Source organism: Labrus bergylta, chromosome 17, assembly GCF_963930695.1.
Source record: "Labrus bergylta chromosome 17, fLabBer1.1, whole genome shotgun sequence".
Taxonomy (NCBI): Eukaryota; Metazoa; Chordata; class Actinopteri; order Labriformes; family Labridae; genus Labrus; species Labrus bergylta.
Genome location: NC_089211.1, coordinates 16,759,977 through 16,775,491, shown reverse-complemented (window position 1 = coordinate 16,775,491; position 15,515 = coordinate 16,759,977). Strand labels below are relative to the sequence as shown.

Sequence of the window (15,515 nt, the reverse complement as noted above, 5' to 3'; positions counted from 1 at the left end):
TTTTTATTTATTTAACCAGTGGGGATACAAAAGTGTTTTAGTGACTCTGCTGCTCTTAAATCTGATTTCTGTTAACTAAATCTGATTTCTGGGAATTAAATGAGTCACTTGCTCCAGTTTATTATTTCTATTTCATCTTTTCTTTCCTGCTGTGGAGAGCTTCCTCTGCTTGTATCTTCCAAACACCTTAGAGGTGCTGGGAGATGTCATCATTGACTCCTTGAGATGTTTATGAAACCTGTAGTCTAGCTTGTGGATATTGTGTTTGTAACTATTTGCTGCAACTTTTAAGAAGATTTGCAGATCGTACGTTTTTGTTCGGATTTCATTATCTGAAGTTTATGAATTTAATACACTGCAAAGTCTGTAGTCTACACACACTGCTCAATCTGCTTCTGTTTCGGTTGCAGGGGGGGGGGGGAAGGAGGATCCTCGATGCGGTGGAAGTGAAGTAGCGGGCGAGGAGGCAGCGGCACAGCAGTCGAGGGCAGGGCGGCACAGTGAAGGGAAAGCAGGCTCGGAGCGCGCCGCGCGTACCGAGGGGACGCTGTGATTGACAGTCAGAGGCACGGAGCGTCCCGCGCGGCAACACAAGCGGAGCAACCTGATCTCCGAGTACCAGTTTTTTTTTCAAAGGCATCTCTGTGCTATACCAGCCAGATCAGCCTGGTGCGTATAAAGGAGGCTCTATCCATCATCTGGGACCGGAATAGGGAGTCTTTTCGCCGGATAAACAAGCAAGAGGAGCGTGGAAGCTCTGCGTTTCTCTATCCCGTTCTGTCTTTACCTGCGCGGTTGTAACTGGAAACTCTCTGGGATAACCTATAGGTTTCTCAAGGTGTCCCGGAAACGGGAGTGGAGGGACAGAATGGTCCGGTTGCACTTTGCAATCTGAGCCTAAGAAGAATTTCTCGATTCATTTTTTTTATGGAGTAAAGAAACTGCTTTCTCAAATATTTGTGGGGGTTTGCATTTCTTTTTGTGCAACCCAGTGTAAGTGTGATGTCTTTTTAACTCAATTGATAAACACTGGATCTTTTGAATAGAGCTTTTATTTCTTACAGAGTGGAATACGGACCAGATCACCCGGAGACTCTCGCAGGAATTTTGGTGCGTAATTCGCGCCGTGTGTGCTGTTGCGGAGCCGCTGAAGTAGTTGTGCCTCCCTTCTTTTTTTAACACCCAATTTTTCTTTATGGAGTAGTCTGAATAACAGGTGAAGACTTAAAAAAAAAAGGAGCGGGGTTTCATTCTCTGACGCCTGGAGCACGAAGGCGGATTCGATGTGCAGATTCTCCGTAGGATGGTAAATGACCAATGGGGAATCATGAACAGCTCTTCTGAACTCGAAGATGGGACTCGGCATAAAAACCAGGTACGTTCACAACAACCTACAGCTGCGTAATGTGGGATATGTGAGGAGTGGTGCATCCTCAGTTCTTGGTGCAGTGCAAGCACGCTGAGTTTGGCGATGTGGCACGCGGGTTAATCTCTGCACAGGAGCTTTTTAACTTACACTTGTGCTCCCGTAATAATGTCTGAGCCCATCTGATGATCTCACAAATACTCTCTTTGTGATAAAAAAAAAAAAATAGATCAACATTGGAAAAGGAAGTAGTAAAATAACCACAGTAGATTCATTTGAGTGTGAATGGCTGTTTTTTCTGCGCACACCTCTTTTGAATCTTCTCTTAAGTATCCCAAATTCCCTCTAGTCTGGGCTCTACTTGGACTGACTGTCTTGAAATCTCCTTATCTGTAGTTTTAGAGTGTTAAAGCGTGGCTCACAGACATCCTTTCAATAGCTATTAACACTCCTCGGCTCTTTAAGCAAGTCTCTCCGCGCAGATGAATTGAGACAAGCGCGGACGTGCGTTGTGTTGCAGCCAGACAAGCTCACTTTGGGGAATCAGTCGATGTGTTTTCACAAGGTCAGTAGAGGGCTATTGACAGTCAGAGATAGAGAGGGAGAGAGAGAGAGAGAGAGAGAGAGAGAGAGAGAGAGAGAGAGAGAGAGAGAGAGAGAGAGAGAGAGACCGACCCCCTGGAAAAGACGGAATCGGATTGCAGGGCTGAACGCCTGACGCTTCTGGAAAAGCAGCCTGATCTACCTTTCCTGTATCCTCTTACCAATATTGGATTTAGTTAATATGCGACACATCATTGATACACATAAACAAAAGAGGATGCTGACATGGAAATGAGAGACATTGCAAGAAGTTTTGACTGTTAAGATCTCGGCACAATAACCACACCCTTTTTAATACCTGCTTTAACGCCATGCTTAAAGTAAGTTGTAGGAGCAGAAACATAGTTTGCTTTCTCTTTTAATAACAATCCCCCTACCGCAAAATAGGTTACTCAGAACTAAATGTTTGCTGGCAGTTGTTCTGACTAAAGCATGTGGGTTCAGAAGTGGGAATGAAACATGCTGGTGGCATATTTTGCCTGACTTTGAAAGGTGACATGCAGGGGAGTGTCCAGACTTTCTTTCGAGTGGGGGCCGGGGGCCCAACTGGGGCATTGACTCATGCAAAGGGGGGCATTAAGTATGTGTGCACACACATTCTTCTTACAGTGGCAGTTATTCATCATTTATATCACCACTTAACATTTCTACATTATCTGCTATCATTACGGTACAAGATGGTTTTCTAATTGAAAAGATTAAAAAAACATTAGCAACATAAATCTTTAATGCGTCATCCTTCAAAGACTTATAAAGCAGGAGTGTTTCCAGGGGTTGGCCTTGGGGTGGCAAAGACCCTCCATGAAATGTGATGCAGCCCCAAAAAAGTAGGATTTCCCGCTCAGAAGCGGGACTTAAGTTCAAACCAACTTTTTCACAATCAATTTCATCATGCGGTGAGAAGCTTTTGTGGCATTTCAAAACACATGGACATGTTGTTGGTGTACAGATTCATCTCCCTTCTGAGTCGTTTCAGAAGTAAAGCTCTTATGAGGAGTTTTGAGCTGGTTATGAAACAGACTAAAATTAATATTGTCGCCGTATGTGGCCTACAAAAGCAAACAAACCCATCAGCAACAAGATTGATCATTTTTTATACAGTCATTTTTAATGCTTGTAACCAGATGTAGACACAGACTTTGTTTTCATTTTCCACAGTAAGGATTCACAATAAGCGATATTATATGTGACTTTTAGTAAAAGCAGGATGAGACTTATCACCACAATCTATGCAAACCATAAGGTCCTCACAGGAGCTTTAAGTATATGGAATAAGCTCAAGAACAGAAAGAGGATGCAGACTCAAAGAGGCCTTGCATCATTTTTACCACAGAGCATTCAGCTGCTCAACAAGCTCTGATAATACTGTGTGAACTTGGCACTTTATCGATCTGTAGTTGACATCTCTGACATGTAATTTTGGGACGCTTTTAATGATCTTATAACGATGGATTTCAATTATTTGTTTCATGCCAGGTGCTGCTCTGAATGGTCGTGCGATGTTTTTAGTTGTTTATCATGGAAAATACACGTTTTTGGACTTACCTGGATGCACATCATTCCATGCTTCTCCTGCATGAATCAGTGCCCCAGTTGGGCCACTCTAGAAATGCAAACCTTAACACTCACACCATGTAGACAAGCCCCTGTTGCCCCAGATGATTCGTGGCTTCCTGCCTTATGCTTCTGCAGATTTCATGTCTCGGTCTGAGTCATACATGGTGGCACTCTGATCTGGATCGGTGTTTGATTCCTTCAATTACAGCAGCATTGATCTAATGAGGCTTGTAGTTCATTTTTGATAAATCACTGTTTTTCAATGATTTCCATGTAGCTTCTGAGGCGGGGCTGTTCAATGACTAAGAGCACATGAGTAACATTTTCCCTCCTGCCTACAAGCCGCTCATATGCCTCTTTTATATCCACTTAAAGGTCAAGAGTATAGCAAGTATCTCTGCCCTGGGTTTTAATTGAATGATATGGGGCCCAGCAATGCCCCAAAAGGTCTAGAGAGATTGCTTGGAATAAAGGATTCTTTGTAAGGAAAATGATGAATTATGTGAATAATTTGGATTCCTTTTCCTTTTTTTGTATTCTTAAAGCATAAAATCCAGAAGACTAAATGAAGCTCTGATGTGCTGAGTGAGGATGCGAAGGCAACAAAAAAAAGTTTGTCCCATAACGCCCCACTATTTAGATCAGACAGCACTGGGGCATGTTAGATGAGATGAGATGAGATGTTGTGGCTAATGTTGCTATCTGCCCGTCTCCTCCCTTCATCTATCCGTCTCCCTCTTCTCCCTCTTATTTTGCCATCACACACAGACGCACATAAATACTCCATCTCTGCGGGTGTGTGTGTCAGCCTGTCTCTCCCTGTAATCTCCAGCAGCAGCAGCAGGCCTTTATCTCCAGCCTTGCGCTATTGACACAGTCATTTCAGACCCAGTGGGGAGGGATCGGTTAATAGAGATCTCTCGTGGTCTCTGTTTGTTTGGATGTTACAGAACACGGGCCCTCGTATTTGTCGCGACCTCTGCATATTTGATTTGTTGCTGTAGGTGTGCTGTCACCCGTGCCCTTTTGTAACAGATGGAGGCCGGTTAGAGTAAAAAACAGGAGATTCAAGTGCAACTTAGAGATCAGCCTTGGAGTCTCATTCACTCGCTGGATAATCAGCGACAGAGAGTGTAGCTGCATGGTCAGAAATGATTTTCTTGCTTTTGTGTAAGGAATGGGACACTTGAAAGGAAACAAAATGGCTACCAAAAGCAACCGTATACTGAGTCTGTACAGTGACAATGAACCGAGTACATTTCCGTTCAGTGTGTTAGGAATGAAACGGTAACTGATCTGAGTCGAGGTTGCTGCTTGCCATGATAAATATAATAACACAAATATTCAACTGAAAGGAATAACATGACATTCAACTTCTTAAGAATATGCCTAGGTATTCATCTTCTTTCTTCAAAAGTCAAATACCAAGAGATGTAATATGTAGCTGTAAGAACAACAATACTGATTTTTTGGAATGGTTGCCAGATCTCTGATGGGGTGTGCTTGCTGTGGCTATTTCCATGGCATCATTCCTAAATCGTCTGAAAATTTAATTTAAACAACTTGTCATTTTGCTCTGTTCAGTATGTTAGACATTTAATGTGCAAACACACACACATACAAACCTTTTCTACTCTTGGACATGGGCCATGCATGCACACACATACACAAAAAAGTATAGCTGAGGAGTCAGTGAAGCCCAGTAGGGTAGCCCACTCGGCTAATCAATATCACTCTGAGAAGTCCAAACTTTCTGAAGCTCTGAAAGGATTGTTTGTGTTTGGGTAGAACACCATATAATAATACAACCACTGTGCCTTGCCAGCTCACACTGGTAAATACACACAAGCAGAACACCCTAAAGGGGTGTATATTTTTTTTCCAGACAATATGTCAGGTTTTTTATAGCTTTAGAACTACGGAACAACACAAACAAATCAAAGTCCCCAAATCACATCAATAAGAAAAGTAAATCAGCCAACTATAGCCGGGATGTTTATGTACCTCTCATACATCAGACGCAAAGCCGAGAAAATAAAGGGAAGGAAGGACATCACAGCACAAAGCCCTGGAGACGTTAGAGAACAATTTATATATAAGACAAGCATGCCATCCTTGACACACGCAGCCGCTGAGAGTTATCATTTTATGCATATACTCGCATAAAACACATAATCCCCAAACGTTCATAACTGTGGGTGCGTTTTGGCTGATCTTAAAAGGCCCTGCAATCCTTCATGTACAATTTTCTACACTCTATATTCTAACTAGGCTGAACAGTTTGTCTCATCAATTTGGCAACTTCAATTATAATTGTCTTTATCATTAAACTACACGGCTTACAATTAAACAAGACTGCACCATTGGATAAAGTTAATTTGTTTCTTCATCAATCGAATCAAATTAAATAAGGCATCTGATTTTGGATGCTGACCTTCCGAAGTTGTTTTCCTCTAAACCATTTACACAGTTTTAATTTGAAAAATTGACCAATTTTCCATACTTTAACTTGTGAATTAAAATATTCTATAAGTGGTAGAATGACATTGCTCATTTAAATCTAAGTGTTATGGCCAACTTATCCAAAGTAATTAAATCAAGGCTCAAAAACAAAGGAGACCAGAACATTTAGGACGCCATACCTTTATTTGCCTGTAAGCCTGTAAGCCTGTAAATACCTCCCCCCATGCCCACCTCTTTCTGGAGTCGAGACTGGTGCAGCTATGCATTGCATTTGTGAGATGTGGGCCTGCTGGTTTTGTGGTTGGCCATGTCAGACTAATGAAGCAGCCCAGCTTGCTAGAGGTATATAGGAAGGAAGCGTGGACTGGAGCAGAGCAAAGCAGAGAGTTCTCTGGTTCACTGGGTTTGTGATTTCCCTGTGGGGGGAGGGTGGGGTGGGGTGGGGGGGGGGGGTGGGGGGGGGGGGGTTCTTCCTATGGCAGCAGTGCAACTCTAACAACCTCAGCTTGCGTCTCCCGCCATGCCCTGCTCTGGGTGGCATTGAGGAAACACCCGTCAGCAGCCCCAAAATGGCTTCATTGCCATTGTACCTTTCCTAAAGTTATCTTTTATCTGGCAGTATTTGTCTACAGAGATGTGAGATTTTTTGACACTTGTTATGTGAGTGAGTGCAGTGTTGGCCTCGGGATGGGTATACACAGTCTACATACAGTAGTGTAAGTCAGTTTTAGGTGACCAAGTTTTCATTCTTTGCTTTGGTCAGCAGAAGTTGATTCAGGTTCAAATACAGCAGTTGTGAAAAGGTCTGTGAGTTGTTCACTGAGCTGAGTGAATTAAGCACATGCATTGTTAAGACAATTGTTTACTTTTACGTTTTTTAGCTAGGTAGCAGCTACAAACCCTCCAATCAGCTCGAGCTAAACAACTGTTAATAGGGGTGTAAATCACCAGTATCATCCCAATGCAGTATTAAGTGGATTCTTTGGAAAATTATAAGATGTTTGCAAATATCACAAAGTCTGTCACCAAGTCTGATTTTGATTTGATTCAATTCAGGGGCCTGTGATTGCTTTGAGATGATATTTCGAAGCCAGTTAACCTAATCATTGACTTTTCACAGTAAGAACAAAAGCTGTTTTGATTAGTTTTGACATATTCATTGCTGAAACATTTTTGACATTTAAATACAAAACAATCTTCATTTTAAAGTGAAAGAACAAACATTTTTCATGTTTCACAGTCAAGGGACACATTTTCATGTTTTAAATGCTAATGTTTTTTTAGGGACCCTAATAACCTTAAAATAATAAACGTAACTATGCACATTTGTGTTTCACCACGTTTTGAGCACCTGTCATGTCTTTTCCTGCATTCTGATCAATTTCAGTGCCTTTTCTGTGCCATAGTACAATCTTGATCCAGTGTTGTATTGTCTTTCGCTTATTTTGACATTTCTTTTGAGTACATTTACACCCGTCTGGACTTGAATAGCTATCGGGCACTTTTTTTTAGCCCTTCAAACTTTCTTTAGTTGTATAAAAGTATCAAGTTCATATGTAGATTTTTATTACATCATGGGATTCACTTAAACGTATTCCAGAATAAGATTAAATCAAGTGTCAACCTCTGGTGTTGATGAATGAAGCCAATGCAGAAGTTCAAAAACTGCAGTTCCTTCAGTTTCCACTTGAGGCTGGCACCAAAAGACCCTGAAGTCCCACACATACACCCCCCCCCCCCCAACTACGTTTCCGCCTGTATTTTTCTTCTTTGACAATCTTCATCATCAGTGCGTTGACTTTCCATTGATTTGATTGTGTCTTTGTTCAACCAATCAATGTGTTGATCCAGATCTATTGATCGCCTAGTTGTTTGCATGAGAAGGGACATCGCTAATGACAACTTACCTCAATAAAAATCAAGCAAAATACTGACATACCTTGCTGCTCCTACAGAATGCTATCTATAGCGGGATTGTCAAAGAAACTGCACATTGTGGACTTTGTTGAATGCAATAGAAATTGTCACACAGGAAGACAGTTTAAACATTCTTTTTCCCTTTGGGAGAACCATTTAATCAGACTGCGTCTTAAAAACCAGTGCTAATATATATTTTGGATATTACCGTAATTTAAAAATCTAATTACCAGTTATTTTGTATTTCTCTGTAAAGCCACATAGTGTTTATAATGTTACCTAAATCATGTTTTTTCAGCTGCAGATCTCAAACTACTCACTTACTATTCACGTCCTGTAAAAAGTGTGATGGTTGAATTCATATGATAAATATTCTGTGACTGAAGATTTTCATAAATTGAGCAAAACATAAAGTTGAAGGCAGCCCCAGTGAACATATTGTCCATGTTTTATTTTTGCTTTCAACATAGATCATTGTTGAAAAAGTAATCCCAGTGGAGAGATTAAACAAAATTCAGACATGCAAGTCTGCCTGTGTGCTACAGTATGTGTTAGCAGAGAGAGTGGGTGTTTTTCTTTGATCAATGTCTTCTGTATTCCATTGTCTCTTTTAAACAGGAGTTTTTGGGTGGGACTGGAGTGAGAATAATTCAATTTATCAGTAAAAAAAAAGGAAGAAAGAAGAAGAAACAGTCCCTCAGTGTCATTGATTTCACTTGCACTTCATACCAACACCGCCTTTTTATCGGCATGCTCTATAATAAATACCAAAGCCTAAATGTTTCACTGCTTTTTCATCTTCTAGTGGGCATGTTCCCCTCACACTAATGGCTTCTTTTCTTTTGAACCTTATTTATCTTTCCAACATTATTTTTCTTTGTAGCTTTGGACAAATCTATATACCATAGAAGTATTTTATAGCTGAACCCTTTGCTTTGGTGTTGTTGAAACGTGGGATCAAAACCTAAGTGGTTCGCAGGAGTGTGGGCCTATTGTTAGAATGAAGGTATGAATGTGTGAGAGGAGAGTGTGTGTGTGTCGGTGGATCAAAGCGGTAACGAGCCATTATTGTCAAGTCGTTACGTAAGTGAAGAGTGCTTTAACATACAAAGTGATTTAGGGCTGTAATGGGGTGGTGTGTTATTTTGTTTAAGTTTCAGCTGCACACAGATGGAGATATTTGGTTTATAAAGTAACTGGGAAACCAAGGGCTTTGCAAATATGAAGGTCCTAGTGTCAGCAGCTGTTATATGTTCATTTGGCCTTGCCAGGTTCTATCCGCCTTTGTTATCTGACACTCGTTTACTTAATTTTCTCCTTTTCTATGTCTTGTGCTGTCATGAAAGGACAGGATGTTTCAATGTCAGAATCCAGGTGCTGCAAGGTTGTCAGAGTGATTTAAGAGAAATAAGAGAGAGTGAGTCAAGGAAGGACAGAAGCAAGAGAGTCATCAAAAGCCAATAATAGAATATTACCATTATTTTAAATACCTTTGTTTGTTACAGCCTACATTGTTGTATCGGCTATCAATAAGTATACAACGATTCAACACTCCTTATGGTAATCTATACATTTTATTTTCTAGAATGGAATAATAAGCAGCATTGTGCAGCCCTCTTTATAGACCTGTTGAAGGCATTTGATACTGTAGACCAGTGGTTCTTAACTGGTTCAGCCTCCAGACCCACCACCAACTCCTTCCTGAAAAAAAAGTGACCCAAATCTTTGATAGTTTTCAACCAAAAAGATTCATTTGATGACTTCAGATGGTACAAAACATGTGACAGAACAAAAAGACAGGACAAAATGTACATGTTTAAAAAGCGCTTCATACACTTTTTGATAGCAGAATTCCAGAAAACTTTCATTACCTTATTACCTTACTTAAAATGGCTCTGTGAGCCACTTTTGGGTCCTGACCCACCATTTGAGAACCACTGCTGTAGACCATAATGCCAACTGATCAAAGCGTGACTGTCCGATCAGTTAACAGTTAACTGGTTTAAAAAAGACCTTACAAATATGACTCAGCTTGTGCAGGCAGAGGGCTACACTTACAGTTCGCTTACAGTAATCTAAGGTGTGCCTCAGGCATCAGTCCTATTCATTCTTTACATAAATAACATTGATCAAATTGTTTTCAATGTTAATTTTCATTTTTACGCTGACCACACTGTAATGTACTTCTAAGCAACCAATCCAGACAGAGCTCTTGTAGTTGCAACTTGCTTTTCACACTGTTCAACAATTTAAAACTTGTTTTAAAAGCAGACTAAAGGAAAAGCATTCTATTTTCAAATGCAAAAACTAAACCAGTAGACCTGCATTCGATCTTCACTTCTCAGGTTTAACAGATTGAGTCTGTTTCGAGCCACAGATTTCTTGGTATTTTAATTGATGAATCCCTCTCTTTTACACCTCACATTCAGCAGCTGAGAAAAGGTTAAAGCTGAAGTGGCTGCCACTTTTATGTCTGTGCAGGACTATGGTGATATTTTATACATTCACGCCTTATTTCAAAGCTCACACGCTCTGGACACTGTGTATACAGGAGTTCTGAGGTCCATCACTAATTTTAAAGCTCTCACTCATCACTGTTTGTTCTATGCATGTGTTGGATGGTCTTTTGTTTGTCCATACGCAGACTTAAGAACTTGCATATTCTTATCTACAAGTCTAGTTTATGTCTGCTTCCTTCATACCTTCTTACCGACATCAGTCAGAGGGACTTTTTCTTGCTGTCTCTTTCAAAAGTCAGAACTGAACCGTTAAAATTCGATTTTAAATCAAATTATTTACAAAGTGCTCAACCTGAGATTGACTTAACACTATAAGCAATAATATCACATCCATAAAGGATTAATAGTAAACAGCTGTTAAAATATATATTTTAAATGTATTATTTTCATTGCTCAGGCATATTGATACCTAGAGTTGGTCGAGTTCAGGTGTTGCTATCATCATGGGCTCATGGGGAAGGGAAAATATGTCAGGAATATTTCTAAATAAGAGCAAACAAACAACAATAATAGCAGGAACAAATGGTAGAAACATCTCCAGACAAAAGCAGCAGAATATAAATAAGAGCGGCAACAAACACGAAAAGAGTAACCTCGAGTAGAGTAGAGAGGACACGGGGAGGTTTGAAAGCATGAATCACAGTGGGTCCTGGATCAGTGGTGAGCAGCAGCATGCAGGTAGGTTTGCTGGGGGCACATGTACCTTTGCAATATAACGCAGATGTATTCCAGCTGCTCCAAACCCTACATACCACCAACAAGGCATTGTGAACAGATAAAACACAATATTGTTAGGTGTCTTTTTCTTGTATCAGTTATGAGGCTCAGCACAGAAGCCCCAAAGCATCACCGTGGGCAGCCTTACAACAGCTACATTCCAAATTAAAGAAGATAATTGTATCTTGAATTTTGATAATTTTGTTGGTTAAGTGCACTTTACATGCATGTTTTTACTGCAATATTTGTGTGTGAGTGTAGGTATGCAAACTTTAAATGAGATGGGGGTTTATACAGTATGTGTGGGCAAACATAAAGTACATGGTGGCACCGGTCTTCTTTGTGTCTTTGTCCCTTTTTTATATGGATGTGAAGAAAGCAGAGCTGAGTAGACGACATTAGGGAGGTACCACAGGGCAAGGTTATACTCTGTCTCCCCGAGCATGTATTGATAGATGTGTCAGCAAGCCGACCTGATGGGCAGGGTTTCACAGCAGAAGAGCTAAAAGTGTGAAAGAGGGTGGGGGGAAAGGGGTTGAAGGGAGGGATACCAGGCAGGCTGAGGCATTAGATTTCCATCTGCAGGATTGAGCCCCTCATGCATGTTTGTGTGTGTCTGTGTGTGTGCCCGATCTGCTCAGACAACATGGACATGAAACAAAAACACTCCAAAGGAAAACTAAATGTGCACATTCCACCTAATATTTTTTTTTTACTATGCAAGACTGTAATACCGTAGTTCTTGCAATTTATCTTCCGACTTCCCTGCTAAATCATCATTAAAAATGCATTGGAAATCACCTGTGAGGGCAGAGGAGAGGTGTGCAGATGAAGGGAAAAGAGTGGGCTGGAAATGAGGCAGAGTAGTGCATGGTTACAATGAGGGATGGGAGAGAGACCCAGGGAGTGTGTGCATTTGTGACGGAGTTCTGTCATCTTGACGGACAACTAGCCAGGCCCATTCGGCTGAAGGATTGGGCTCTGTCTCCACACACGCAGTGAGAAGTGTCCAATTCCCTCCTGGCGAGTTCAATCTAAGAGTTAAAGAGCTTTCAGTCATCAAGAGTCTTGATCGAACAGAGATGTGAGATTAGAGGCCTGCTTTTAAGAGGACATACTAACCTACAACGTAATGGACTCATTTTCTTTAACTGGTTTTCATCATTAATCAATGCAAGCAACTGCTCATTGACACGAATGTGCATGCACAACAAATCAAGTTCACATGCGAGCCCGCTTCCCTCACTGTGATGGGTTATACGTCTGACTCAGAATGTAGACCAAACAGTAAATAATAAGGGAATTAATTAGACTCTGAAAATCCAGTGCATAAATTATAATAAATGGAGAAGTTTAATCAAGCAATAAATCTATTCTAGCCACTGGATCTGGAGCAGAACATATTACAGCACAGAGGGAGGAGGAATTATTAAAAGCAACAACAACAATAAAAAAAAGGTTAAAAACACAACCACGGTGAATTCAGTTTAGAAAACGGACAAAGAAGGGCAGCTGATCGCTAACATGATGATGCTAGAGTGTTGCATCTGTTAAACTTTGGGCAATAAAGTTGTGGGGATTAAATTCACTTCCGCGCAGAAGGCCACTTTTTCATGGAAAAGCCTGTCTTATTAAAATGATGGATTGTAATTGTAAATCAAATACCTATTGCAGTTTAGTTTGGCAGCAATCCACTCCATAGTGTGTGCGTGTACCTAATACCCATGCACATGTATTCCTGAACAAATACACATACAGTATTAATTAAAAGTAGTCATAGTGGTTCAATCTCATTAAAAGGTTCATTTGGAGGTTCGATGCTGTAGGTTGCAGCCTCACCGATGCCACCTCCCCTTGTAAATGATCCGCATAAAAACTGTCCGAGGTCAAATGGCAAGCAGAAGGAGCGGACTTAAATTAAAGACACAACTGAAATTGATAAAATAGGGTCAGGATGAAGCAGAAACTGGTTGAGATGAAAAGAGGAGAGAGAAAGCATTCAAGTCTTGAGGCTGACGCTGCAAAATGTGTGAAGAAAAGACTATTATTGTTTAAAAAGAATGTAGTTACAGCTGATGATGCAATTGCCGTGCAAAATCCGGTTATAGCTGCAGGAGCGGCAACATTAGCAGTCTGCGAGAACACAATAGGTAGGAGGAGGAAAAGTTGATCCAAGCAGACATTTGGGGAAAGAGTGGGCAGCTGCAGAAGACTTCCATGTGATCAATGGCGTTCTGGAGCTAACGGAATAGGCTACATAGAATTCAACTGATTCTCTCGTGTGTTTTTGAGATATTTGTTTTGTGTCTCTGCTATTGACTTAAATTGAGGATACCTAACTATTTTAGCCAAGATAATTATGACATGAAATATTCATATTATCCCAAACTTAAAACAGAGGGCCTCCATAGTGTTAGCTGCCCTCGCGCCTGTGATTGAGCTACTTTACTCTTTAACTCATTCAGACTGGCTAGCCTCAGCAAAGTCACATTACTGGATCCACTCTGAGCCAAATGGAGTCATTTCCACAGCAAGCACACTTCATATATTTACCTGCTAATGACTTGCTTAAGCTAACGTTGACAACATAATAGCATCATTATGGGCCAGGCGCCATCAGTAGTCTCAAGGTTAATTGCAACATTAATTGAGTAGAAGGATGTAGGCTGAGAAATTCTCCGTGTCCATTAAAGTTTTATCGCAGATCTGTAGATCGAAAAATGAGGAGATTGCATCAGAAAAACCACAATGAATGCCTCATTTCACGGTTAAATGTTAAGGTCTAGGCAAACGCCCTTTGCCCAAACATCAAATGTGATTAGTAGAGATTCTGCACCAAAAAAATATGGTTGTCCTGTTTATAAAAAGTATGTCACAAGGAAGGAAAAAATGCTGACCAAAAGGCTTTTCTTGTGGTTTGCATGTATTCAGTGAAATCTGCGCATGGTTAAAGAGTTCTCAAGGAAAGATACAGCATGTTCACTCAACTGAAATCAAAATGTGATTATTTTGACATCTTTAGTGAGCAAAGTCAGACGGCAACTTCGTGAAAAAGGTTTTGTGACTGAAAGAATCAGAAATGAGGATTGTTTTAGGAGCCGGATTAAAAATGAAATGGTACATAGAAATAATAAGAACCAGACAGACGGAGGATGAGAGCACAACGAGACGCCGAGATGTATTCATTGCATCCATGCTATTAAACAGTTATGACAAACTCATGGCTAATATATTAACAGACTTATCCGCAAACATCCATTATTTATTCATCATCAAAAATTCAATCTGGCAGACTGTGCGCCATTATTCAGATATGCCAATGGAAAGTGGCACATTTGAATAAATGAGGACTTGTAGGCTTCACTCCTGTGGCTTGTTGTTATTCCAAAATCCTGTCTTTAAATTATTCAAACATTAAATCAATCACAAAATGCAGTGGAGGGGATGGATTGATGTTGAGAAAAATTCAATTCCAAGCTCACATAGCTGGATTTATAACATCTCTGGGGAGAAATATTTCATTGTTCTTAGCCCATTAAAAAAAAAATCAGACTCATCCAAACTGTGGGAAGTGACTCAGTCACATGCCATCTGGCTTTTGTTTTCCATTTGGAGAGGAGGAAAACATCATGTTTTCTGCATGTTTCAACTAGCATCTAATTTTTGGACAGTTTTTGAAACCCCCTGCAATGGCTGCGGTAGACATTCTCATATTTACTACATTTGGTTTTTCCTTTTCCCTCTGGTGGAATTGTGCACCTCTCGGCAGTCCCTAAGTCTGAATGAGATTGGATATGGAAATGTAGAGTACTGCAGACCGGTAGTTTCTGCTGATGTTGTGGAACTTGGCAGCAAGGAGAGCAGGACATATTCCTCAGAGAAACAAACACTTTTGCATTCAGACACCTCTGTGCGAGCAGACACAGACACTTTGGTTAATGTAGCACATTACAGAAAAAGTAAACACAGTGAGGAGGTACATATTTAAGTTTAAAGGATTCCAACATATGAAAGTAAACAGTTTCAATTAAAGTTGCTACTTTGGCCAAACAGTTAGCTAAATGCTAATGTTAGCATACATCAGTATTCACAAAGCCCTTTTTTTATTAAATCAAGATGTTTTCTTTCACCGTACGAGTGTTTTAGCATGCTATCATTTACTAATTAGCATTGAACCCGAAGTACAGCGAGACAGATTGGTATATTATTTTCAAAGGTATTTGATAACAATGCATTTTGTAAATTTATCCTGTGGGGAACACAAATGGCTTAACCAATTTTAAGCACAACCCACTTAGGAGCTATTGAGAAATGGACCAATGCCATGCTGTTAATCGTGAATATAGTGCATATAATGTTGGTGTACAAGCACA

At 40.4% G+C, this 15,515-nt stretch overlaps 1 protein-coding gene across 2 annotated transcripts in view; it reads left to right on the top strand.

The window, feature by feature from the left end:
* The first annotated feature begins 460 nt into the window (after window positions 1-460).
* fibcd1b (fibrinogen C domain containing 1b) overlaps window positions 461-15,515 on the top strand; it is a 120,259-nt gene continuing 105,204 nt past the window's right edge. For both annotated transcript variants that reach the window (XM_020634649.2, XM_020634648.2), the window contains exon 1: window positions 461-1,375. In XM_020634649.2, coding sequence (XP_020490305.1) covers window positions 1,304-1,375 — 72 coding nt within the window. In that variant the 5' untranslated portion in view covers window positions 461-1,303. The remainder of the gene's footprint in view (window positions 1,376-15,515) is intronic.